At 47.4% G+C, this 27049-nt stretch overlaps 1 protein-coding gene across 1 annotated transcript in view; it reads left to right on the plus strand.

The window, feature by feature from the left end:
• The window catches only part of MYH13 (myosin heavy chain 13), a 47574-nt gene that overhangs the window by 14380 nt on the left and 6145 nt on the right, over positions 1–27049 (plus strand). Inside the window, exons 14-35 of the mRNA XM_065910909.1 lie at positions 2118–2427; positions 3320–3393; positions 3489–3576; positions 5881–5998; positions 7187–7310; positions 8754–8890; positions 10120–10375; positions 12106–12348; positions 13986–14162; positions 15481–15626; positions 15733–15823; positions 17088–17477; positions 18243–18369; positions 18456–18574; positions 20588–20784; positions 21150–21333; positions 21714–21879; positions 22574–22698; positions 23474–23782; positions 23863–24066; positions 26077–26202; positions 26479–26649. Of these exons, the coding sequence (XP_065766981.1) occupies positions 2118–2427; positions 3320–3393; positions 3489–3576; positions 5881–5998; positions 7187–7310; positions 8754–8890; positions 10120–10375; positions 12106–12348; positions 13986–14162; positions 15481–15626; positions 15733–15823; positions 17088–17477; positions 18243–18369; positions 18456–18574; positions 20588–20784; positions 21150–21333; positions 21714–21879; positions 22574–22698; positions 23474–23782; positions 23863–24066; positions 26077–26202; positions 26479–26649 (3882 nt within the window). The remainder of the gene's footprint in view (positions 1–2117; positions 2428–3319; positions 3394–3488; positions 3577–5880; positions 5999–7186; positions 7311–8753; positions 8891–10119; positions 10376–12105; positions 12349–13985; positions 14163–15480; positions 15627–15732; positions 15824–17087; positions 17478–18242; positions 18370–18455; positions 18575–20587; positions 20785–21149; positions 21334–21713; positions 21880–22573; positions 22699–23473; positions 23783–23862; positions 24067–26076; positions 26203–26478; positions 26650–27049) is intronic.

The following is a 27049-nucleotide window of genomic DNA, read 5'->3' on the forward strand; positions in this document are numbered from 1 at the left end:
AGAGAGCTGAATTTCCAGTGCAGAAAGGGTAAATGTTTGGAAAGCTCCCAGAATCTGTTCAGACAATTAAAGAGGTATGTGAGTGATTAAGATCCAAGGGCTCAGTGATCCCCAAGAATGTGAATGAAGCCCAGGGGTGACTGGGCAGTTCACACATACCTGACTTGTCCAAAGGCCCAAAGAGGAGGGACCATGGAAGAGTGGGCTTCTTGGAGGAATGTTACTATGAAAAGAGAGGATGATACTAACTTTTTAAAAAAGAATTCTCATCACATTTTGAGCACTGGTTGTGTTGGAAGCCTGTCTTCCTAAGGCAGCTACTGAAAAACCCAGATTTTATTGCTTAAAATATTACTCATATGATTTTTATGCCTATGTGTGGAAGGAAATGGCAACCCACTCCAGTATTCTTGCCTGGAGAATTCCATCGACAAAGGAGCCTGGCAGGCCACAGTCCATGAGGTCGCAAAGAGTTGGACGTGACTCAGCAACTATCACTTACTCACTCATGCAACTTTACATTTTTTGCAAATTTGTTCCTAAAAGGGAGTAAGTTGGGGAAACATGACTTTTTTTTTTCCTTCCTATGTAGGGAAAAACTTAGTTCTTCCCTACTGTGTGTTTCTCTTCTATGAATTTGCTTTACTACTCACACAGAGCCCTTCGTTTCTTATATTTCTGGTCACCAAACATATGGAGGTTTTTCCTCATGACAGCAAGCAATCCTCTGCAACATTAACTGGTCATCCTACAATTTAACTCAATTCTGGCACTCTCTATCCAGAGACGCCAAGTTCAAGCAGTAGGTCCCCAGGTGTCCTACAACTTCTGACCCAGTTGGCTACAAATCAACGTTTCTTACAACCCTGTCCTCAGGTTTAATTAATTTACTAGAGGGGTTCACAGAGCTCAGGAAGACAGTTACATTTACCAGTTTATCAAAGGATTTGATAAAGAAAACAGATGAGGGACTTCCCTCATGGTCCAAGGGTTAAGACTCTGTGCTTCCAATCCTGGGTACCCGGGTTTGATCCCTGGTTGAGGAACTAAGATCCCACATGCCACATATTGTGGCCAAAAAAATAAAATAAAATAAAAAGTAAATTAAAAAAAAATTTTTAAGTGTACAGATGAATAGCCAGATGAAGAGACATATGGAACGAGATCTGGGAGAGTCCCAAATGCAAGCGCTTCTGTCCCCAAAGCTTGGATTGTGTCACCCTCCCAGTGTGGACATGTTTGCCAACCTGGAAGTTCTCAAAATCACCTACAACTAGGATTTTATGGAGGCTTCCTCATGTAGGCACAATCAATCATTTGCTGCATTTCCAGCCCCTCTCCCCTCTCTGGTGGATGGGGGAGGGGATGAAAATCCCAAGCTTCTCATCATGGCTTGGTCTTTCTGGTGACCAGCCCTCAGCCAGGGGCCCCCAGCTCAGAGTCACCTCAAGACAATAGATGCTCTAGTACTCTTATCACTAGGACATTACAAAGGCTTTAGAAGCTCTTTGCCAGAATCCAGGGACAGAGACCGGTATATATATTTTCTATTATCTCACAAAGAGCTTCACTTACATATGTGCAATCTCATTCCATGCTTTTTTGTTCAGCAAACATTAAATAAGCAGCTACTGTGCTGCTGTGCCGGAGAAGGCAATGGCACCCCACTCCAGTCCTCTGGCCTGGAAAATCCCATGGACGGAGGAGCCCATGGGCTGCAGTCCATGGGGTCGCTAAGAGTCAGACATGACTGAGCGACTTCACTTTCACTTTTTCACTTTCATGCATTGGAGAAGGAAATGGCAACCCACTCTAGTATTCTTGCCTGGACAGTCCCAGGGACGGGGGAGACTGGTGGGCTGCCGCCTATCGGGTCCCACAGAGTCGGCCACAACTGACGTGACTTAGCAGCAGTAGCAGTGCTGCCCAGCTTAACGTCAAGCACTACTCTGCCATGGCACGGAGCGGACCGGCAGCCTTGCTCTCTCAGCACTGACGTCCCAGTGCTCCTAGTTACACTGACAGCACCAAAGAAGTTGCCCCTGGCTCCTTCAGAAGATGGAGTCACTGGGGATGTACTACTGGACACTGAGGACAGTCTATTATCCTCCCTCCAGCCTATGGGCATCTTCTCCATCCTGGAAGAGGAGTGCATGTTCCCCAAGGCCACGGACACCTCCTTCAAGAACAAGCTGTATGACCAGCACCTGGGCAAGTCCAACAACTTCCAGAAGCCCAAACCTGCCAAGGGCAAGGCTGAGGCCCACTTCTCCCTGGTGCACTATGCGGGCACCGTGGACTACAACATTGCCGGCTGGCTGGACAAGAACAAGGACCCCCTGAATGAGACGGTGGTCGGGCTGTACCAGAAGTCTTCGCTGAAGCTGCTGTCCTTTCTTTTTTCCAACTATGCTGGTGCAGAAGCAGGTGACATCCTTTTTTAAAATCCCCCCTTGTGGAAACTATGTAATCACTCACAGCTCATGAAGAACCAATAATTGGACATGAGCTTCAGGATGACTTTGATTTGTCTGTTTCTGTTCTTCTTTCTCCTACTTCTATTCTTCCTCTTCCTCAAGAGATTGAGTTCTAATCACATGACCCACAATTCTACTCCTGGGTATACATCCCCCCCCAAAAAAACCCACTAATTTGAAACGATATATGCACCCCAATATTTATAGCAGCATTATTAGAATTACCAAGGTATGGAAGCAACCTGTGTCTATCACCAGATAAATAGATAAAGAAGATGTGGTAATATCTTGTATGTGTGTATACACACATATATAATGGAATATTACTCAGGGCCTTAAGCTAAGAGAAATAAGTCAGACAGAGAAAGACAAATACTGTATGATATCACTGATTTGTGGAATCTTAAAAAACCAAAATCATAGAAACAGAGATCTGATTTGTGGTTGCCAGAGGTCGGAGGTGAGAGCTGGGGAAGAATTGGGTGAAGGGGGCTAAAAGGTGCATACTTATGATTATAACATAAATAAGTTCTGTGGTTGTAATGTACAGTGTGGCAATGATAGTTAATAATGCTGTATTGTATATTTGAAAGCTGCTAAGATAGTAGATTTTAAAAGCGCTCAACACAAGAAAAAAACTAATTATGGAGGTGATAGACGTTATGTAGCAGTGATCATTTTGCAGTACATACAAATATCAAATCATCCCTTTGTACACCTTAAATTTATACAATGTTATATGTCAGTTACAGCTCAATAAAATGGGTGGGGGATGGGTAGGAAGGCCACCACTGTGTCCTCAGGACTCACCAGACATACCCCCTCTGTCTGTCTGTCTCCAGGCGACTCCGGGGCAAGCAAGAAGGGTGGGAAGAAGAAGGGCTCCTCTTTCCAGACCGTGTCTGCTGTGTTCAGGGTTTGTTTTTTCACACCTTCCACATTCAGTTGTTTTTCTGCCCAGTGAAACAGCATTTGAAAAGGTAAATGTGCTTCTTCTGGTTTGTGCCCCAGGAAAATTTAAACAAATTGATGACCAACTTAAGAAGCACTCACCCTCACTTTGTGCGATGTCTGATTCCCAATGAGACCAAGACACCTGGTGAGTAAGAATCCACCAGAACAGGACTCCCTGAAACATGAGCAAAATTCTGTGGGAGGTGTGCACACATGTGTGTGTGCATGTGTCGGCGAGTCTGTGTGCATGTGCGTGTGTACTTCCCTGAAGACGGGTTCATGATAGCCTTTATCTCTTTTCAGTCTATGAAATAGGGCTCCCAGATTTAACAGATTAAAAATATGAGAAATCTCCCCATTAAATTCAAATTTCAGATAAGACAGTGAAAATTTTCTTAGTATAACCATGACCCGTGCAATATTTGTGATATACTTACACTGAAATAGTTATTTTACTATTTCTCTGAAATTTAAGTTCAACTGGGCATCTTTTATTTCACCTATATCCCTACTATGAAATTATTTCCAAAATATCATGTATTGGGTTGACCAAAAAGTTTGTTCAAGTATTCCATAAGATGTTATATACAAGCTCTTTGGCCAGCCCATCATCAACTCAGTGGAAATAAATTTGAGCAAACTCTGGGAGATAATGAAGGACATAGAAGCCTGGCGTGCTGCAGTCCGTAGGGTCACAGAAAGTCGGACATGACTGGGTGACTGAACAACGACAACACATATATAGGTACACTAGATTCATAACTTTCATAAGGTTATGAAAAAAAACCTCCCCCCTCCCCCCAAAAATTAGGAGCCACTATATTTGGCAAATAATCAACTTAGGTCTTCCACAATAAAAACAGAATCAATAACAACTGTTTTCTGAGCCCACTACAGTCACATTATTATGTTATGTGTTGTAACATTATTATGTTGCTGCTTATAACAGTTCACTGCAAGATGAGGGTGCTTATCTCCATTTCATAAGTGAAGAAATCGAGAATCAGACACCAGATATACAGTCACAGCACACCGTGCAGTGCAGTAGACCTTGAACCATCCCCAGTCTTGAATTCACAAATATTCCTGGAGTAGGGCTGAGATTCAGGGCTTATAAAGAAAAGAACAGACCATCACATACACTGTGGCTACGAGGCAGCTCACTGATCAGCTAAGCTGTTCCATCCCAAAGACTGGGCTTCTGGCATCAAGCCCTGCTTCAGCAGCATTACAGGAGAGCAGATGATGCAGGAAAACAGCCCAGCTCCACCTGTGACTGCTCAAGGGACCGCAGCCGAGTCCTTTAGCTTTCTAGTCTATAAAAGGAGGATCAAATGGCATTTTATTGATTCATTCACTTAGTTATTTACTCATTTATTTCCTGAGTGAAAGTGATAGTCACTCAGTCGTGTCCAACTCTTTACAGTTCCATGGACTACTGCCTGCCAGGCTCCTCTGTCCATGGGATTCTCCAGGCAAGAATACTGGAGTGGGTAGCCATTCCCTTCTTCAGGGGATCTTCCTGACCCAGGGATCAAATCCAGGTCTCCTACATTGCAGGCAAATTCTTTACCCTATGAGCCACCAGGGAAACCCTATTAGTGAGCACTTACAAATGTTGACTCATTTTGTAAATATTAACCCCCTGCACCCTCCTTGGAGGGTTGTTGTGAGAATTAAATAAGCTAGTACATGCATAGCATTTAAAACAGGACCAATCATAAGAGAAAAAATTGTAACTGTGTATGGTGATGGGGGTTAACTGGACTTCTTGCAGCAATCATTTCATAATATATACAAATATGGTTGTACACCTGAAACTAATAAAATGTTATATGTGAATGATACCTCAATTTTTTAAAAATGCTAGTAGATAGCACTACAACAGTAGTTTTAGGTGAATTTAAATAAACTGTCAGTTCATGATTGATGAGGCAGACAAAAATATGTAAGAGTGCATGCAATATAATAAATTATATGATCAACCTCATCAAAATATCAAACACAGTAATGACAGAGGCTTCTTCTTTGCATATTCTCATGAAACCCTTGCACCTGATTATTTACTAGGCCACCAAGGAAAATAATAAAAACAAAACAATATAGGGCCAAACACAGTATGAACACTCTGCAAATGTTGGCTGTCAATTATAGTAATAATAAAAACTGTTGTTATTATGAGAATAATAATGATGAGAAACATTTCTAGATCAAGACAACTATTCTGTCCTCATCAGAGTCAAGAGCGATGAACAGGGCAAAGATTAATATTTTGGCTTTTAGTCCCATGGTTATGGGGTGCTAGAGTCTCCCCAGAATGTTGAGATTATTTCTACTGGCACCAAACCTTCCCATTCAAGGCTGGGTATCCAGGGGTCTCCTGGTGCCCAGAACATCAGAGAAAACAGTGGAAAGGCCGCCAACAGGCCCTGGGCTCCTCTCTCTCCAGGCGTGATGGACCACCACCTGGTCCTGCACCAGCTGCGCTGTAACGGGGTCCTGGAGGGCATCCGCATCTGCAGGAAGGGCTTCCCCAGCCGGATTCTCTATGGGGACTTCAAACAGCGGTAGGTCGCCTGCCTTTCCATCTCTCTCTTTTGGAGGGTACCTTCTGCATCCCCCAAAGGCACTCCTGCAGCTGGGTATTGGGTGAGCTCCCAAGGTTTCCATAGGATTCTTCTGCTGGGGCGACGAGCCTTTGCACAGAGCAAGGGCTGGACTACCCCAAAGCAATCCCAAGATCAGAGCCCAGACCACTCGAGCCTGACTGTGACTCCAGACCAGGGTTTCTCAACCCCTGCACTATGGACATTTAGGGCTAGATAATTCTTTTTTGTGAGAACTGTCCTGTGTGTTATGTGACTTTAGCAGCACCCCTGGCCTCAACCCACAGTTGCTGGTAGCAACCACAATCTCAGACATTGCCCAGTGTCCCCCAGTTGAGATTCCCTCCTCTAGACCAACGCTCTCCTCCCGACCGCCATCTGGGCCCACAAGTCCAGGCCTTGCCCAGGGGGACAGGTGGGAAGAAGACACTCTAGAATGACCACTAGCCTGCAGGTCACAGCTGATTTCAAGGTTCTTTAAAGTCAGATAAGAGTCATCTCCTCTGAAAGCACCATCCCAGCCATGCACTCAGCTGGCCTTGCTTCCATATGTTTCTCTCCCTCCTATCACAGCCTGCTTGCCTAAAATCAACCCCTAGATTCCCCTCTGCCAGACTAGTCACTGTATAATATTCCATTTCCTTCTATGGCTGGAGCAGGAGAAGGTTCTAGAAGGCCTGGTCTCAGGCACAGAGCCTTTTGTAGGAGTTGAATCCATTGGGAAATTTTGCCCCTCAACTGAAACCTCCACCCTCCCCAGAACTGCCCAGTTGGTGGGGGGATGTAGGTAGGTGCCAGTCCTGACCTGGCCTCCAGTGCAGGTGAGGCGTCTCCTGGGCTCACGTGTGCTAGGCCAGCTGCTGGCATGGGCTTGTCCCCTCAGCAGCAGTGGTTCCCTGGATTCTGCCTCCCAGACTCCACCCTGGGTATGGGGGACACCACCTCCTCCTGTCCCAGAGAGACCGGGCTGGGACCCCACTGGGCTCCGTGGCCCCGGGGCCTGAGCAGGGAGGGGCAGGAAACAGCAGCCCCTCAGGAATCAGCAGGGCCCAGCACCCTCCCGGCTCCACCCAGGGCTGTGTCACCAGAGGCCCATCTCCAGACCATTCAACCCAGGCCCCACACTGACCCCTCACCCTCCCTCGTCAGGTACCGGATCCTCAATGCCAGCGCCATCCCAGAGGGGCAGTTCATTGACAGCAAAAATGCTTCCGAGAAGCTTCTGAACTCCATCGACGTGGACCGGGAGCAGTATAGATTCGGCCACACCAAGGTAAGCACAGGTGGGGCAGGGACGACCCCCACCCTAGGTAACCCCCAGGCCAAGAGGGTTAACCCCCAAACCCCTTTTGAACTGTGGTGTTAGAGAAGACTCTCGAGAGTCCTTTGGACTGCAAAGAGATCCTACCAGTCAATCATAAAGGAAATCAGTCCTAAATATTCATTGGAAGGACTGATGCTGAAGCTGAAACTCCAGTACTAAACTCCAGCGAAGAACTAACTCATTGGAAGAGACCCTGATGCTGGGAAAGAATAAAGGCAGGAGGAGAAGGGGATGACAGAGGATGGGATGTTTGGATGGCATCACCACCTTGATGGATATGAGTTTGAGCAAGCTCCGGGACTTGGTGATGGGCAGGAAGGCCTGGTGTGCTGCAGTCCATGGAATCACAAAGAATCAGACACAACTGAGTGACTGAACTGAACTGGACTGCTTATGAGCTGATGGGAGGAAAGGTGTCTCTTTCCCCTTCTGGGCAGCCTGACTGTCCCTTGCCCAGAAGCCTAGGCCAAGGGAATTCTGCCCAGGTAGAGGCAGGTCTCTCTATGCTGATTTTAAGTGTCTAGAGGCTTAATTGGAAGTCCCAGCCCCAGCAGCAATAGAAGAAATCAACAGGAGCAGAGAATGAGTGCCCCTAAAGGGTTAGGAGCCAAAGAGATCAGAGAACACAGAATTCCAGGGACTGTGAGGTCCTGAGAAGAATTATAACCAATAAAAATGATCACCATTATTGAGCACATGTGCATTGAGACCTGTGACATGCCTTCTATACACATTTTACCGAATCTTCCAGATCACCTGATGGTGATAAGGGTGGTACTTACCTCATGGGGTTATTGGGAGGCTCCCAGAGGACAAGAGACTTGTTTGAGGTCACGTGGGGAGTGGGTGACAAAAGCCAGCTGCAAATCCTGGCCTGACTCCAAAGTTCTGTGTCCTGAAAGGGGCAAGGGGACCACAACCCCGCTAGGGAAAAGCCTGCGGCCCCCACACGTGCCCTGCTTCCTTGGAACATCACAGGGGCAGAGGAAGCCCTGCAGGTGTGGGCAGTGCTGGGAGGGGCCCCCAGGGTGGGACCCACCTCCTCAGCTGGGCAGAGAGATAGGAGGATGAGGATGGGAGAGGGAGCAGAGGCGTCTGTGAGTCCCTCCTGGTCTGCACCTGTGATTATATTTCTGTCCCATCCTTGCTTCCTGCACGTGAACTCCATCAGAATCTGTCCTCCTGGGCTGGTGGGGCCTGGAACATACCTTGGAACAGGACACAGAGGGGCTCCTGCAGAGAATACAGCCCCCAAAAAACAGAGTCTTGGGAGCCAAACGGCTGCTGGTCCCAAGCCAGGGCTCTAAGTCCAGGGCTAGGGCTAGACAGAGATAGCCCCCCTTGAGTGCACAGGCTGTGGATGAAGCAGCACCCATCTCTCCTTTCACACAGGTATTCTTCAAAGCTGGGCTCCTGGGCCTCTTGGAGGAGATGAGGGACGAGAAGCTGGTGACCCTGATGACACGCACACAGGCCTTATGCCGGGGCTACCTGATGCGGGTGGAGTTCAAGAAGATGATGGAGAGGAGGTGATGCAAGCCCTCGCCTCCCCGCCCTCCTCCCTGGAGCTGACCATTGCTTTGTGTTTTAGTCTTAAGGTGTTCACTTATTTGCCCCTGTGGACAGTAAATGTCCCTCACATTTACTGAGCCACAGTTCTGTGCTAGGGCCTCTGCTTGACACTGGGGATGCAGAAAAAAAGTCCTGGCCCCCAGGAACCCACAGAAGAGTGGGAAGCAGACAACTGCTTGACTAGTTTTCACGTTTGTGACAAGTGTAGTGTCAGTTGTATTCAGGGCCAGGTGGACGGATTGGGGGCTGGGGTTGGCATGAAAGGGCAGCAAAAAAGAAAGAGCTTTCCAAAGGAGGCTTTGCACAGCTGGAGGAAGGGTAGCCTGGGGGTTGGGGGGAGCAAAAGCAGGTCACTTGACTGGAGCGAGGAGAGGCTGGCAGTGGAGGTCCCCACCTGCCACCTTGAGGAGCCCAGGTTAACTTTTCCACTTGATGGGGAGCCATGGAGGAGACGAGTGAGAGGATTGGATTTGTTTCAATATCTCAGACAGGTCACCTGGGGGACCTTCCTGGCAGGCCAGTGGTTAAGATACCACGCTTCCACTGCAAAAGGCACAGGTTTGATCCCTATTCCAGGAAGTAAGATCCCACTTGCCCCACGGCGTGGCCATAAAACGAAAAGCACACACACTCAAAGAGGTCACTGGCAGTCACAAGACGAGCAGGGCTGAAGGCACAAGACGCGTCAAGACCAGGCTATAGCGGAAGTCCAAACAGAAGATGACAGGACCTGAATTAGGAAACAGATGATGGGGGAGAGAGGACGGAAGGGAGTGAATGAAGCTCAAAGGGCCTTAGTCCTTCAGTAATGCGACAGGAAGCACAGCAGCACTGCAGCCAGTCCTGTGTGGGGATTCCCTGGAAGCCCTTCTCGCTGGCTCCCTGTCCTTCACTGCCTCCCGGAGTTTGCTCAGACTGACCACCTGAGGGTGAGCATTTTCAGGAGGGTGGTGGAGGTGGAAGCCAGCTGGATGGAGCCTCTCTCACCTCCCAAACTTGCACATGCTGTTTCCTCTCCTCTTCGTTCGCAGAACAGACTCTGGAGCTCATGGGATGGGTACGGCCAAGCTGTACATCCCTCCCTCCCACCTGACCGATAAGGGTGAAGGTCTTGGGGCCCACGGGGGCAGGGGGTGGAGACTGCCCCTTGCTGTGGTCTATTAACCCCCGTCCTAACAATACACAGGGACTCCATCTTCTGCATCCAGTACAATATCCGATCTTTCATGAACGTCAAGCACTGGCCCTGGATGAACCTGTTCTTCAAGATCAAGCCCCTGCTGAAGAGCGCGGAGGCCGAGAAGGAGATAGCCACCATGAAGGAAGACTTTGAGAGAGCCAAGGAAGAACTGGCCAGATCTGAGGCTCGCCGAAAGGAGCTGGAGGAGAAAATGGTGTCCCTGCTGCAGGAGAAGAATGACCTCCAGTTGCAGGTCCAGTCTGTAAGTATCTCCCTGAGGCCAGGATCCATCAGAGTTTATTCAAGAGATAGTGGTGCCACCCAGTGGGCTCATAGGGCATTACATCACTACCCTGCTAGTAAAAGGAGGCAAGCCTGGGCTTGTGGACTCAATACACTGCAAAATAGATCTGCAAAGTGAATTTCTGCTCACTTTATTTCTCCCTGTCTTCTACAGCAGAGTCAGATGTTATTTTGCTGTGGGCATGAGGGGGATGTGTTTGTCATAATAAAAAATCTGTCAGTGATGTACCAAGTCTTTTTAAAAATCATGTAACTAAATCACTGGGAGTTCCCTGGTGACCTATTGGTTAGGATTTCAGGTTTTCACCGCCATGGCTTAGGTTCAATTCCTGGTCAGGGAACTAAGATCCTGTAGGTTGAGTGGTTCAACCAAAAAATTTAAAGATAAAAACTTTTTTAAAAATTAAAGATATGCACATTTTCAAAGATATAGGGAAAATGAAGCTGTATATCTAGTACATAACACTCTAGCAGTGTAATGGTCTCATTTCACAGAGTCAAGACATTTAGCGTTTGCTCTTTTTAATAAACTCCCAATACATCTACCCTTTGCCTTAAGTGCACAGCACATCCTCCTCCCCTTCACCTTCCCAAGCACAGTGAGCACAAGAACAAGTTTTAGAACCAGATATCTGGGTTCACAGCCCAGGTCCTCCACTTGGCAGTTGTGTGACCTCAGGCAGCTGACTTATCTTCTTTGTGCCTCAGTTTTCTCAACCGTGAAATGGGCACAGCAATAGCCCCTCACCTCTTAGGGTAGCTGGGAGGCTCATATGAATTCATGCATGTAACACAGGACATGTTCAGTAAACACAGAAGGCTATTCTTGCCAGACTCTTTTTATCCATTACCTTGAAATGTGTGTCCAGTTCTCACAACACTGAGAAGTAAGTAAGAGAGGATATAATCTGTTTACATTTAACAACATAATCAGCAATTGTGGCCACTCCAAAAGACTCACTGCAGAGCCTTCTGGGAAATGTACATATTTAATCACTTGTTTCTGTCTATTTGGGGTTTTCTGTTCTGTGGCTTAAGGAACCAGGCCTCAGGAGTCGTAAGAAGCACTTTGCTGTGGAGAGTTTTAAAAGATGGTCAAGTTTGGGAAATATTAGTTAGCATGTAAAAGCACAGAGTGGATGAGTTGATCTTCAACTCATGTAGGAGGAAGAGGGAGATAGCTGGGCATCCAAATGTGGCAAGTTTGCAGAGGCTTCATGAATGCTACATGTGCCTTGGCTTGAGAATTTCTCTTAAGTAGCTGACACCATTAGTGGCTTAAAAAACAGTATTTGGATTATATACATGAGTATGTGCATGCATGTGTGCACACATGTGCACATATGCGTGTGTATATGTGTGTTTGTGGCGATGACCCATTCCTTGACTTGGGTCCAGATAATGGGCTTCTGGAGGGTAAAGCCCTTCCCTCTGGGGTTGGTCAAGAGGCTGATTAAAAGACAACAGTCTGTAAATAACATGGTCCTACTGTATAGCACAGGAACTCTACTTCACATCCTGTGATAAACTGTAATGGAAAAGAATATGAAAAAGAATGTGAATCTATATAAATGAATCACTTGGCTGCACAGCAGAGATTAACACAACACTGTAAATCAACTATCCTTCAAAAAATAAATTAGAAAAAACAATGATATGCTTGGTTTGTTTTTGTTTCTGTTTTTTTAGGAAACAGAAAACCTGATGGATGCTGAGGAGCGGTGTGAGGGACTCATCAAAAGCAAGATTCAGCTGGAGGCCAAAGTGAAGGAGCTGAACGAGAGGCTGGAAGAGGAGGAGGAGATGAATTCTGAACTGGTTGCCAAGAAGAGGAACCTGGAAGATAAATGCTCCTCCCTCAAAAGAGACATTGACGACCTGGAGCTGACCCTGACCAAAGTGGAGAAGGAGAAGCATGCCACGGAGAACAAGGTGGGCATCCCCACCCCTCCTCCCAGGAGGAGACATGTGGGGAAGGAATTGCCCGGAAGTGGGAGGGGAATGAATCTGCCTCCGCCCTGTTCTTAAACCCATGGGCTCTTCCCCTGCCCCTGCTACCTGCCTGGTCCCACCACAAGCTTCTAGCCCCAACCCTTCCTCCACAAAGCAAGAGATCCTTCAGGAGAAGGACTTGGCACAGGAAGTCAAGAATTGTGCCCACAGAGCCAGGCAGATGATCAGGGAGGCAGGTGGTGAAGGAGGCAGAAAACTGAACCACACCAAGGACTGGCAGGAAGGTTAGAGGTACAGGGACCCTCGTGCATTACTGGTAAAATGTAGACTAATGCAGCCTACGGGAAAGCCATCTGGAAATTCTTAGCCGAGTTAAGAACCCATGCATCCTTCAACCCAGTGATTCTGCTTCTGGGTATACAGACCAAGGAGTTCTTCTGCCAGGTCCACAAGGGGACGTGTATGAGCAGGCTCATGGCAGCATTTCTTCTGGGGGGGAGGGGGGGGGATGGAAGCTGGAGGCAGGATCAGGGTCCACCTGGGGGGCTGGAGAGGTGAGATGTGGAGGACACACAGCAGGGTGTACCACACAGCCACTGGGACAACAAGATGGATGTAAAAGACCTAGTGCTGAGTCTGGGGACAAAGGAAGAAAATGAAATATATAGCATGAAACCATTTATGTAGACTAAAATTACATGCACACAAAACAACACATACTTCACAAAAATACATGGAAAGTACAATCCATGATTCACATCATCTTTGTTCCCAGGGAGGTAGAGATGACTCAAGGCAGTGTCGAATGGACAACTGGGCGTCGATAGGGAGGTGATAGGCAGGGGTGGGGACTGGCAAACTGGAGAGCACTTGCCCTGCCCCCAGGTGGCAGCCAGGACCCAGTGCCAGCCAATTGTTGCCAGGTGGGGATCTGAACACCACATGGCCAAAGTTTCTGATTTTCCTTGAGAAATCAGACATCCAGATTTCAGGTGAAATCTCAATTTTCCCCCCAATGTTTACAACTTATTCAAAAGTTGTAAACTATTATGTGGCCAGATTTGGCCCACAGGTCAGGAATTAACAACCTCTGACCTGGATGATTGTTGCACGTGGGAAACAGTCAATTTAACGCTTTAAAGCTCCATGGTTGGTGCTCTTGCCCTGCTTCCTGACATAGGGGACTCCCCATTCTGAATTTTCTTGTATAGCACCTCCTGCCTATTCCTCTTCCCCTTCCTGCCTCATGCTAAACCCTGGCCAGCTAATAAACAAATTCCCATGGATATAATCTGATGAGTATAGGTTGATGTGTTGTTTCTTTGGAGGCAGCATATTTGCATTGATAATGTCCTTCTGTGTACCATATGATGTCCTCTTAAAAAAAAATTATCCTAAAGGGCCCTGTGATAGGCCAGTGAGGACTGAAAAACACTAGAGGCTGCCAATTTCAGGATGATGCAGCCATTACCATGGGCACCTGCTGGAGAGGCAAAGAAGCAGTAACCAAAACAGAGAAAGTCAAAGAAAAAAAAAAAAAAGAATCAATAGCCTTTGCTGGAAGCTTCTGATTTAATTGTTTGAACTGGTTTCAACTGGTGACGATACTCTCTTAGGTAAAGAATCTTTCAGAAGAAATGACAGCGCTTGAAGAAAACATTTCCAAACTGACCAGAGAGAAGAAATCTCTGCAGGAAGCCCACCAGCAAACACTGGATGATCTTCAGGTTGAAGAAGACAAAGTCAATGGTCTGATCAAAATAAACACCAAGCTGGAGCAGCAAATAGATGACGTGAGGATATTTCATTACTATGCCCTAACATTGATGACTTGCAGAAGCAAAGACAAGATGAGGTCTACACAGGATGCAGGGGTTGAGGGTTCCGACTCTGGGGTCAGAATCTCAGCCCCTTCCAAATAAATGTGGAATGCTGAATGAGCCACTTAAACTTGTGAAGCCTCAGTTTCCACCTTGTGAAATGGGGATTCAATTAGCTTTACCTCCAAGAGTTTTCATGGAAAGCTTAGCACATAGAGCATGTTCAGTAAAATGTTAGCTGCTAATATCACCACCACCATCATCATCACTATCATCCTCACCACCACCGTCACCACCATCATCACCATCACCATCATCATCACCCTCAGCATCACCAGCATCATCACAACCACCATCACCATCACCATCATCATTGCCAACATCATCACCACTGTCATCACTACCACCATCACCACAATCATCAGCATCAACATCATCATCATCACCATCACCATCAGCATCATCACCATCAGCATCATCACCATCATCACCATCACTGTCACCACTGTCATCACAACCATCATCACCACCACCATCACCACCATCATTATCACCAGCATCATCACCATCAGCAGCAGCATCACTATCATCATCATTATTAGCATCCACTTGTAGGTCCTTGGGTTCCAACAGCTCCAATCCTGTTCTACCTTTGTTAAAAATGAGTTCTATTGGTGGCCTGAAAAATTACCATCCATCCCCTCCCTATCCCCACACCAGGTTACACTTTTGTTCTTGATATAAGAGCCAGGTTTGAAGATTAAAGGTTTCACTCCCAATCATGGCTAGAATGTTTCCAGATTGCTGCAACTGTCCTGAGGCCAGAGCAGGTGTCCTCCTCCCCTCAACTCCTTTCCCTCACCACCACCGCCCCCACCCCCCCACACACACACACATTCTTTGCCTAAATCTCCCCACAGCTGCATGGTGCAGGTAGGGGAGAAGATTGATAGTACATAATCTAGACCTTCACAGGCACAGCTGGCGCAGTGCCCTCCCATAGATGCCCCATTTGTTCTGTCTGGGTAAGAGTACGCATTCCCCGGCACCATGTTTCCATCATGGTGCATGGGACAGGCCAAATGGGCATCGGCTGAAAGAGGCACTGGGAGGCCTCTGAGGGGATCCAGCCTTTGCCAGAGGAGAGAAGAGGGAGGAGGCAGGGGACCATGCTCCCTCCTGGGGCAGAGGCCAGGGCTCACGCCTGCAGGATCCCAGGGACACTGCCCTTAGCTAAGAGGCAAGCTCAGTTCCCCGCAAATCGCAACCCTCCCCCACCATGTCTTCTCAGCTGGAGGGCTGCTTAGAGCAGGAGAAGAAACTGCGGGCTGACCTGGAGCGAGCCAAGCGGAAGCTGGAAGGAGACCTGAAGATGTGCCAGGAGTCCATCATGGACCTAGAAAACGACAAGCAGCAAGTGGAAGAGAAACTGAAGAAGTAGCTCTTTCATGTTCACCTCTGTGTTTGAGCCTGAAAGCCAACTTCTGCCTTTGAAGGGCTCATAATTCAGGTAATTTAAATATATTTACGTATCTATTTTCAGGAAGGAGTTTGATATCAGCCAGTTACAGACCAAAATTGAAGACGAACAAGTTCACAGTCTGCAGCTACAAAAGAAGATTAAAGAACTGCAGGTAACATGTGGACACCTTTCCCCAACTGGAAATCCCTGTATCAGGGACCTCGTTGCTCTTTCCCCTAGGTTTCTCTTCTGTTAGTATTTATATATTTGGTTGCACTGGGTGTTAGTTGCAGCAAATGAAATCTTGTGTTGCATCGTGTGGGCTTAGTTGCCCCACAGCATGTGGGATTTTAGTTCCCAGACCAGGGATTGAACCTGAGCCCTCTGCATTGCAAGGCACATTCTTAACCACTGAACCACCAAGGAAGTCTCATCCCCAGGTTTCTTTTGCTGCTTTTTTGTCTTAGTCCTGTTGGAGCTGGAGAGAATCTCCTTCCATTTTTTTGAAGTTAATATTCAAATTGTCTAAGTTGCATATAAATAGATTTTCTTGAAGATAATTAAAAATATTACCCATAGACTAAATATTATTGATAAGGGTGCTGTAAGCACCACCCCTAAGTCCAGGGTCCTTCCATCTTCTCGGAAATCCAATGCATCCTCTGGATCTTTTGAACACAGGATCTATGTACAGAGACACAAAGAAAAATATATAGGAGATGCGTGCAGGCATGCTAAGTCACTTCAGTCATGTCAACTCTTTGCAACCCCATAGACTGTAGCCTGCCAGGTTCCTATATCCATGGGATTCTCCAGGCAGAATACTGGAATGGATTTGCAATGGATTACCATGCCCTTCTCCAGGGGATCTTCCTAAAGGGAACAAGAATATTAAATAAATATGTATATATATATATATATATAAACTTCTACATAATATATATGTATATGGGGACTTTCCTAGCAGTCCAGTGGTTACAACTCAGTGCTTCTACTGCTGTGGGCCCATGTTTGATGCCTGGTCAGGGAACTAAGATTATCCAAGCCATGTAGCATGGCCAAATATATATATATATATACACACACACATATATATATACAAAAAATATATGCACTCAAAATATTATATAGAGACTATCATTATGCAAGTCACTCTCTTCATGTAGTAATGCATTCTGCAGAGCTGTCCATGGTAGACATGAGTGGACATCTTACTACTTTGTGGTCTCCTGGACCATGGGATCCATCACGGTTGATCTGACCATTCCCCTACTGATGGGCACTGAGATTGTGGCCAAGTTTTCTTCCAAGGATTTAATGTTATAATGTATTCTTGACTTAATGAAGCCCACCCCCATTCCTCCCCACCATGTCCTCCCCAAAGTGGGGCTGTTGCCCAACCCCCCATGACCTTCCTGACCCAGTGACCCTTCCAGGCCCGCACTGAAGAACTGGAGGAGGAGGTGGAAGCAGAACACACACTCAGAGGCAAGATCGAGAAGCAGCGTGCAGACCTCTCACGGGAACTGGAGGAGATCAGCGAGCGACTGGAAGAAGCCAGCGGGGCCACTTCAGTCCAGATTGAGATGAACAAGAAGAGGGAGGCTGAGTTCCAGAAACTGCGCCGGGACCTGGAGGAGGCCACCCTGCAACACGAGGCCACGGCAGCCACACTGCGGAAGAAGCACGCAGACAGTGTGGCCGAGCTGGGGGAGCAGATCGACAACCTGCAGAGGGTCAAGCAGAAGCTGGAGAAGGAGAAGAGCGAGCTGAAGATGGAGATTGACGACATGGCCAGTAACATCGAGACCGTCTCCAAGTCAAAGGTACCTGATGCTTCTGCTCTCTGCAAAGGCGAGGCAGCATCCACCTTCTGGGTGAGCGGGTACAGTTCCATGCCTGCAACTCACTGCATGTTCTGAACGGTAACACTCTCTCCACTTCCATCTGCTCCTGGCTCCCCAAATTCATTCAGGTCACCAGAGCCCTGATCCAAAGATCTGCTACAACTCAAGATCTCATCATTCATCCAGTCTTTCCCAAATGCTTCCAATCCATCTCCCATTTTCTTCTTTATTTATTTGTGCATTCATGCCTGCTAAGTCACTTCAGTTGCATCTGACTCTTTGTGACCCTTTGGACTATAGCCTGCCAGGTTCCTCTGTCCATGGGATTCTCCAGGCAAGAATACTGGAGTGGGTTGCCATGTCCTCCTCCAGGGGATCTTCCCAACCCAGGCATCGAACCCAGGTCTCTTATGTCTCCTGTAGATGGGTTCTTTACTACTAGTGCCACCTGGAAAGCCCATTTATTTATTCACTTATTATTTATTTGGCTGTGTTGAGTCTTAGCTGTGACACACAAAGTCTTGTTGTGATGCTTAGACTCCAGTTGCAGCACATGGGCTTAATTTCCCCACAGCATGTAAGAGCTTAGTTCCCCGACCAGGGATCAAACCCGAGTCCCCTCCATTGCAAGGCAGATTCTTCAAAGTGGCAACCCCACTTTGAAGGTAAACTATCAAATGATTTGATACTGGGAACCCAGGATCCATTTTTCCCATTCATGTTGGCTTTTTTTTTTTTTCCAAGAGTAATGTGGAAAGGATGTGCCGGACTGTGGAAGACCAGTTTAATGAGATCAAGGCCAAGGATGACCAACAGACACAGTTAATCCATGACCTGAACATGCAGAAGGCGAGGCTGCAGACCCAAAATGGTGAGGATGGGCAGGGCCCCAGGGTCCCACTGCACCATGGGAGAGGGTGGTCCAAACCCTGACGTGGGTCCACATCTCTTTGCCAGGGGAGCTGAGCCACCAAGTGGAAGAGAAGGCCGCTCTGATCTCACAGCTAACCAAAGGCAAGCAGGTCCTCACCCAGCAGCTGGAGGATCTTAAGAGGCAGTTGGAGGAAGAAACCAAGGTAAGGATGGATGCCTCCGTCTAGAAAGGTAGAGTCAGGTAGGACCTGAGAGGCCATGGAGCTGGTTGAGGGCAGTGCTGTGTCATGAAGTCTGATGCTACTCCTCTCTTCCTTGTAGTAGGAGAGGAACATGTTCTTGGAGGTTCCAGAACCTTGGCATTGGATCTCCTTCTTCAGAGCTAGAAAACTCTATCAGGGTGCTCCATCCTCAAAGCCCCTCTGGTCCCCAGTGGAGGGGCTGATAAACTCCCCTCCCCCACCACTGTACTAGCTGGGCCATCTCTGCCTCTGTGCATCTTCCCACTCTACCCAGCAATCATTCCACCCCCTTGAAATGCCCTCCTTTCCGCCATCACTCTTTGTGTATCACCAGCTACAACACCTACATTTAAGAGCCCCCCTCTTCCAAAAGGCTGGGTGGTTTGGGGGCACCCTTGGGACATTTGCATAAACACAAACACCATCATCATGTTCTTGAAATCAATATCAAGATATTTATAATTCACATCCCCCAACTAATCTGTCAACTCCTAGAGGGCAAAAATTATTTTTCCCCACTGTAGTAGCTAACAGTAGTTACAGCACACAGTAGAACAGTGCACACAGTAGGTGCTTAGTAAATGTTGTCGATGTGTGTTCGAAAACTAAAACAGAAAACCAAGAGTCCCCAAAACTGCATATATGTAGTTCTGAGGTTGCCATGTGCCAGCTAAAACTTACAGGGCACTCTTCTGGAATTCCAGCAAACTCCATCTGCCTCTCCTAAAAAACAAGAAAAGTGCTGCATTTGTCTCCCATCTTTCTAGTATATGGTCGGGGTCCCTGGGGGACTTGCGGGACAGAGGGAGTGGAGAGAATCAGCCTGAGAAGGTCCCTTCCAGGGGCAAGGCTGTCCTCCGGCCAAGATATAGAAAGAGCTAAGCTTTCCTTCCTGGGAAAAGTTGGTTGTTGATTTGTGTCTTTGTTGTTGTTGTTCAGCCGCCAAGTAGTGTCCTGCTCTCTGCGAACCCACGGACTGTAGTCCGTCAGAACCATGGGGTTCTCCTGGCGAGAATACTGGAGTGGTTGCCATCTCCTTCTCCAACTTGTGCCTTTAAAAGCATGCAAATATATGAGTTACTGCACTGGGCCAACCAGAAAGTGTTCTGTGACCATTATGATAAGAACTCCCATGTCATCCTGACCAGGTGGAAGCGAGTGATGGAGGCCTCAGACATGTCCCCCTTCTGCTTGGGAAGAGGTGGCAGAGCCATGGAAACCACACAGCTTACGTCAGAACTCTCGGGTGGGGACACAATCCCCTGATGACACCAGAATATACTTTTGGGGTTTTCATGGTCACAGTATTCTGAAACACTGCATTAAGTAGTGAGAAGATTAATCCCTTTCTGATTCTCCTCCAATTATTCTGATTAAATAAGGAAAAGGTCTCAATTTGGATGCTGTTGTTTAGTCACTGAGTCGTGTCCGACTACTTCGTAACCCCGTGTGACCCCGCCAGGTTGCTAAGTCCTTGGGATTTCCCAGGCAAGAATACTGGAGGGGGCTGCCATTTCCTCTTCCAGGGGATCTTCCCAACTCAGGGATCAAACCCAAGGCTCCTGCATTGGCAGGCAGGTTCTTTACCACTGAACCACCAGGGAAGCCCCTCAATTTGGATACCATCTCTCTAACACTGGTGCATCCTCCTCATCAAAACACAAGAGAGTAGGACTAGGACACAGGGCCACAGATGCAAATTACTTAGCTAGAAGGTGGTAACATTGTCTCACCTCCACTGCATTTATTAGGTTACCTTCTGTTTGTGGCAAGTGTTAACGACTTTCCACTTAAATATAATAGTCTACTTTTTAAAAAGTGAAGTAAATAAAACAGGAGTTGTGCTGCTCCAGCTAAGTTTGTGAAGGCAGCAAGTGAAAGATTCAAGTTGGGAAACACTGGTTGAAACAAAATTACTTACCCTGGAAAAATGACCAAACGATTTTGCAATTTGTCACCATGGTGATTCCGCAGGCCAAGAACGCCCTGGCCCATGCCCTGCAGTCCTCCCGCCACGACTGTGACCTGCTGCGGGAACAGTACGAGGAGGAGCAGGAGGGCAAGGCCGAGTTGCAGAGGGCGCTGTCCAAGGCCAACAGCGAGGTGGCCCAGTGGAGGACCAAGTATGAGACGGACGCCATTCAGCGCACGGAGGAGCTGGAGGAGGCCAAGTAGGGGCTCCCAGGTTACGGTAGGAGAGACGGCCTTAAGACACAAGGAAGAGACAGGGGACAGGCCCTCTTCCTCCCTAGGCCTTCAAGTTTTCTTAAGTATACAGACCCGGTCTCCATGCCCTTCCCCCTGGGTCCTGTCCATTCATTCCACCTGGTCCCCTTGGCACCTCCTAGGTGACTGCCTTACCACCAAACATTTTGGGATTCTTCAGGTGATACTTAGATCCTATCCAATCATCAAACTCTAGGCCTTGGTCTTGTCAAATTCCAGTCCTTTATAGATGGCTCCACTCCCTCCTGATCTGACAGTTACTTCTGAAAGAGTTCACCCTTCCCAGCAACAGTAGGTCTGATCCTCTTAGGAAAAAACTGGCCCAGAGGCTCCAGGAGGCAGAGGAGAACACAGAGGCCGTGAGCTCCAAGTGTGCGTCCTTGGAGAAAACCAAGCAGAGGCTCCAGGGAGAGGTGGACGACCTGATGCTAGACTTGCAGCGGGCCAACACCGCCTGTGCCTGCCTAGACAAGAAGCAGAGGAACTTCGATAAGGTCCTTCCTCATCTCTCGATGCAAGAGACGTGTGAATGCACATACCTTGGGGGAGGGGGAGGCGCACAGAGCATCAAGTCCAGAGTGGAGAGTCTGGGGCTTTGCACTGTCTCTGGATTTTGTGACAGTGCCTCTGAAAGGAATTTTATTTTTCATCAAAGTTAATTCAGATTACTTTGAGACCAGAATATCTTTCAGAATACAGCAGATCTCTGTAGAGATATCAGAGTTTGGAACCCCTAAGTTTGGGGAGTCCCCTTGTTTCTTTGGTCTCTAAAGATGGGAGGGTCCCACTTTGGCATTGCTGACATGACTCACTCTTAACATGACTCAGTTCCTGGCCTTCTCAGCTCCTCACAGGTCCCTCTGTCACCTCTTAGGTCTTCTCAGAGTGGAAACAAAAACTGGATGAGAGTCAAGCTGAGTTGGAAGCGGCTCAGAAAGAGTCCAGGTCTCATAGTACTGAAGTCTTCAAAATGCGCAATGCCTACGAGGAGGTGGTAGATCAGTTAGAGACAATGAGACGGGAGAATAAAAATCTGCAAGGTGAGCACTGCCCATCGCAGGGGTAAGAGAGCCCCCGCTCTCTCCCCCACTCACAGGGCTATGACAGTCCCCCTTCTCTTCCAGCCATCTCTCCCCCACTTAGCCACAGCCGCCTCCTTCTCACTGCCCCACAAAATCCTCACATCTACTCAGTGACCCCAAGACCCAAACTCCCCCAATGGAAGGCATAGTGTCAGCCAAGCCTCGTTCTCAAGAACAGAGGGCTCATGGGCTGCCAAGCTCCCTACACTGCTAGAAAACAGATCTTTCGTGGATTCTGTCTCTATGTGGCTTTGTGTCCTCGGGTCTGACACTAAATCCCTTAGGGTCTCAGACTCCTGATCTACAAAATCAGACCAGACCCAATGCTCCCGAAAGCCCCTTCTATTTCCAAGGCTCTGATTCTATGCATACTCTCCATGATTTCCTCCCTGGTCCTCTCCATGACCACTCTGTAGACCGTGTGAAGGTGCAGGGTCACACAGTGTTCTGCTGTTCCTCCCTCTGCCCCTCCAGGTGAGGCCACACACCTGTGTCTTACTGACACCTCCTCTGAAAGGGTACACTGTATTTATTCTCTCCTGTATGAATGACATGAATGAATTGCCAGTCCCTCAGTTCCCTGGCAAAATTTGATCCTGTGTGATCAAACAGAACCTGTGGAAATAGCCTAAATCAAGCCTGTCCTTTGCAGAAGAGATTTCCGACTTAACCATGCAGATTGCGGAAACAAACAAGAATCTTCAGGAAGTGGAGAAGACCAAGAAGCAGGTGGAGCAAGAAAAGTCAGACCTCCAGGCTGCCCTAGAAGAGGTGGAGGTAAGTGCCTGGGATGTGATGGAGAAGCACAGAGCACTGTGAAAGGGGGGCTCCCTGGGTGCCCTTCCTACCAGGAGGCACTGGAGCTTTGCTGGAAAGAACAATCAGCTGCCCCCACCCCACGGTAGGGGTGGGGAGGGCAGCCTTGTCCTGCAGCTTCATCTCCTCCATGTCCTTGTATAATATTTTCCCTCTTGAATAAATAAACCTGTTCTTTATGTCCTCAACATCTCGGAAAGCAAGAACTCCATCACCAAACATCCTGAAAGCCAGCTCGGAATGCCTTAGCTTCAGCAAAGAGCTATGTACAGTCATATTAGGCCACTGGGAATTCCATGTGGCCCATAGAGTGCAATGTCCTGATTTAATCATCCACGTTGGCCAGTGCAGGCCAGATGGTTGAGACGTTCCTAGGGAAATTTCCATTACTCAGGGTAACAGGAGAGCAATTTCTCTTTCTCTGTCTTTTTAGAGACAAGGTAGGCTCCTGATTTATGGTCACTATTTTTTTACAAAGACACAGTTATCAAATTTTTACTAATTCAAAGTGATGCTCTGTCCTCAAGACATAAGGCAGTTTGTTTATAGCAAAGTTTCAGTTCCAGTTTCAGCACTAGTCACAATTTGGGAGCGAACTGTTTGACCTCTTTGAGCAGTGTTCTAGTCATTTGTAAAACGAGCCTAATAGCACCCATTTTATCACGATGGGGATGAAAAACCTCATTCCAGAAGGTGGCTGCCCCAGCACTCCCAATCTCTCCTTTGCTTTTATCAGGGTTCCTTGGAGCATGAAGAGAGCAAGATTTTGCGTGTCCAGCTAGAGCTGAACCAGGTGAAATCTGAACTCGACCGCAGGCTCACTGAGAAGGATGAAGAAATCGAGCAGCTGAAAAGAAACAGTCAGCGGGCAGCAGAGGCCACGCAGAGCATACTGGATGCTGAGATACGGAGCAGGAACGATGCTCTGAGGCTGAAGAAGAAGATGGAGGGAGACCTCAATGAGATGGAGATTCAGCTGGGCCACTCCAACCGCCAGGTGGCCGAGACCCAGAAACACCTGCGCTCAGTCCAGGGCCAGCTCAAGGCGAGTGGGTGGCCCATGGGGGACCTGGCGGGACCTCAGCCTGCCCTGGGCTCCCGTCTCACCCGTGGCTTCCCGTGAAGGACTCCCAGCTGCACCTGGATGATGCCCTGAGGAGCAACGAGGACCTCAAGGAGCAGCTGGCCATGGTGGAGCGCAGGAACAGCCTCTTGCAGGAGGAGCTGGAGGAGATGAAGGTGGCCTTGGAGCAGACGGAGCGGACCCGCAAGCTGTCAGAGCAGGAGCTGCTGGACGCCAGTGACCGCGTGCAGCTTCTTCACTCCCAAGTGAGTCCATTCTTGCTGCACTCAGGGTCCACCCTGGGGGTCAGGAGGGATCCAGGCTCTGTGGAATGGAGTTCTCACCGCTCCTCCCAGGCTAGTAGTCAAGACCAACTTTCATAAGGCTTAGTTCTTGGGATAACATTGTCTCTAGATGGAAGATGGCTGAGCTTTCTTTTATCCAAAGATAAAGAAGAACAAATTATTGCATAAAGGGGCTGGAGAAGGCTGCACAGATACAGTAACATTTAAGCTGCAAGTTTAGATAATTAGGGCTTCCGTGTGGCTCAGACAGTAAAATATCTGCCTGCAGTGCAGGAGACCTGGGTTCAATCCCTTGGTCAGGAAGATCCCCCGGAGCAGGGATCCAGTATGGCAACCTACTCCAGTATTCTTGCCTGGAGAATTCAACAGACACAGGAGCCTGGTGGGCTACAGTTCATGGGGTTACAAACAGTCGGACATGACTGAGCGACTAACACTTACACACATTTAGATAACTAGGATCGTCTTTTGAAATAATTATTTTTAAGAAAGTTACAAAATCCCTTGCTTTATTTATTCATTTTTGTCCAAACCACATGGCATGTAGGTTCTTAGTTCCCCAAGAAAGTGAAAGTGAAAGTCGCTCGGTTGTGTCCGACTCTTTGCCACCCAATGGACTATGCAGGCCATGGAATTCTCCAGGCCAGAATACCAGAGTGGGCAGCCGTTCCCTTCTCCAGTGGATCTTCCCAACCCAGGGATGGAACCAGGTCTCACACATGGCAGGCAGATTCTTTACCAGTTGAGCCACCAGGGAAGCCCCAAGCAGGGATCAAACCCTTGCCCCCTACAGTGGAAGCTCGGAGCCCTAATCACTGGACCATCAGGGAATTCCAAAAAAAAATTCCTTGCTTTGAAAACTAGAGAATACAAGCCAAAAAACAGAAAAATACCAACCATATTGTTAGCATTTGGGGATCTTTTATTCTAGACTCTTGTTTCTATACATAAATATGATTTTTTTTTTTGGTAAATGTCATCAATCCTTTTGCAACTTTTTTTCATTTAACAATGTCATAAGCACATTTCTATATTTTAAAATAATTTTCTATGATACGGTTTTTTTAATGGCAGAAAAGTAGTCTATTTTAGTTGTGTATTATGACACTTTTATATAATCAGTCTTCTATGGTTTGGTATTTTTAGATTGCTCTCAATAAAAATTTTTATGATTAGAAGATTGCTATGACAAGCTTCTTCATATACATCCATGATTACTATTTCCTTAATATTCCTAGAAATAAATAAACTCCTGGAAGCCCAATTTCATGGTCAAAACAGTAAAAGCATTTATATGCTATAAATTGCTCTTTAACAAAGTTGTCCCAATTTTTATTCCCATTGGGAAAATATGTGAGAGTGCTTAGTTATTATTTGTTTTAATCTTCACTAATGTTTATGGTTGAAAATGCCTCACTTTAAAATTTCATATTTCTTGGATTACTAATGAGGTAGAACATTTTGTTATATTTGTGGGTTATTTGTATTTCGTCTGATGTGTCTTAGCTATTTGTATTTTTGCCCTTTTCTCTTAATGGTTTATCTTATTTACATATTAAAGAAGGAAATATTTTTTTAGCAATGCACACTGCAAATGCTTTCTCATTTGTCATCACATTTACAACCCTATGTATAATGTTTGGATCATCAGAATTATTTTTCATTTCATATAGTGAAATCAACCATTTCCTTGTTCCAACACCATTAATTAAATAATCTATCCTTCCTCAAATATTTGAAAACCAACCTTCATTGTTTATTCAGTTCTTTTACCAACACTTCTTGAATCTGATTTGGGACTTTCTGTCTGATCAAGAATGAGAGTCTTTTTAAATATTTTTTACCCTCATGAAAAATAAGAACCGGAATATCCTCAACATTAGACTTCCTTCCCCACCCAGCTCTCTCCCTTCCAATCACTGTAAGTGTCCATATGTAGCCTGAACTTCTGGTATCTAATTTTTCTTGTAGAACACGAGCCTGATAAATACCAAGAAAAAACTGGAAGCTGACATAGCCCAATGCCAGGCAGAGGTGGAGAACTCTATCCAGGAGTCCAAAAATGCGGAGGAGAAGGCCAAGAAAGCCATCACAGATGTGAGCTCTGTTCTTCCCTCTCAGAGATGCTGTCTGGAGATAAGAAAGGGGCTTCTAAGCCAGGGCCTGGGGAGTAGGTTTCCCCTCCTCAGCCCCAGTCAGTCAGTGGTGGTTCCCTGGAGAGATGGAGGAGATGGGAGGCTCAGCAGAGGCAAAGTGGGAGGGGAGCTGAGGGAGGGAGGAGAGCAGCTCGCCCAGAACCAGCCTCGCAGAATCCTCTGTGTGCCCGGGGAGGAGGGCGGGTGGCCCACAGACGCTTCCTGTGGACTTAACCAGGCAGCCATGATGGCCGAGGAGCTGAAGAAGGAGCAGGACACCAGCGCCCACCTGGAGCGGATGAAGAAGAACCTGGAGCAGACGGTGAAGGACCTGCAGCACCGCCTGGACGAGGCTGAGCAGCTGGCCCTGAAGGGCGGGAAGAAGCAGATCCAGAAGCTGGAGAATCGGGTAGGGCGGCCAGAGGGGACTCTCATTCCCAGAGTGACAGAGGTTCGGCTGCCTCTGGCAGAACCATAGTCCCGAAACTTCGGTGGCGGGGAAGTGGGCACTGAGCCAACTGCAGGGGCAGTTTGAGGACCACATGTGAAACTCCCTGTGAGCCAGATGTCCCCCCAACTCCTCCCTCTCTGGTCCCTACACCCCAAGACACATACAGACCCACTTCAGAAAGGGTATCCCTCAATACTCACAGTGTAACAACATATCACATGTTCTCATTCTATCCTTATTTAGATTCAGATCTATATAACTGGGGGTGGGGGAACATACTTTGCAGCCATAAGGTTATACATTTGGGTGTAATTCATCAAGCTGCACTTTGATAAGGGGCTTCTCTGGTTGCTCAGTG

The sequence above is a fragment of the Muntiacus reevesi genome, chromosome 18 (assembly GCF_963930625.1).
Source record: "Muntiacus reevesi chromosome 18, mMunRee1.1, whole genome shotgun sequence".
NCBI classification, from domain to species: Eukaryota; Metazoa; Chordata; class Mammalia; order Artiodactyla; family Cervidae; genus Muntiacus; species Muntiacus reevesi.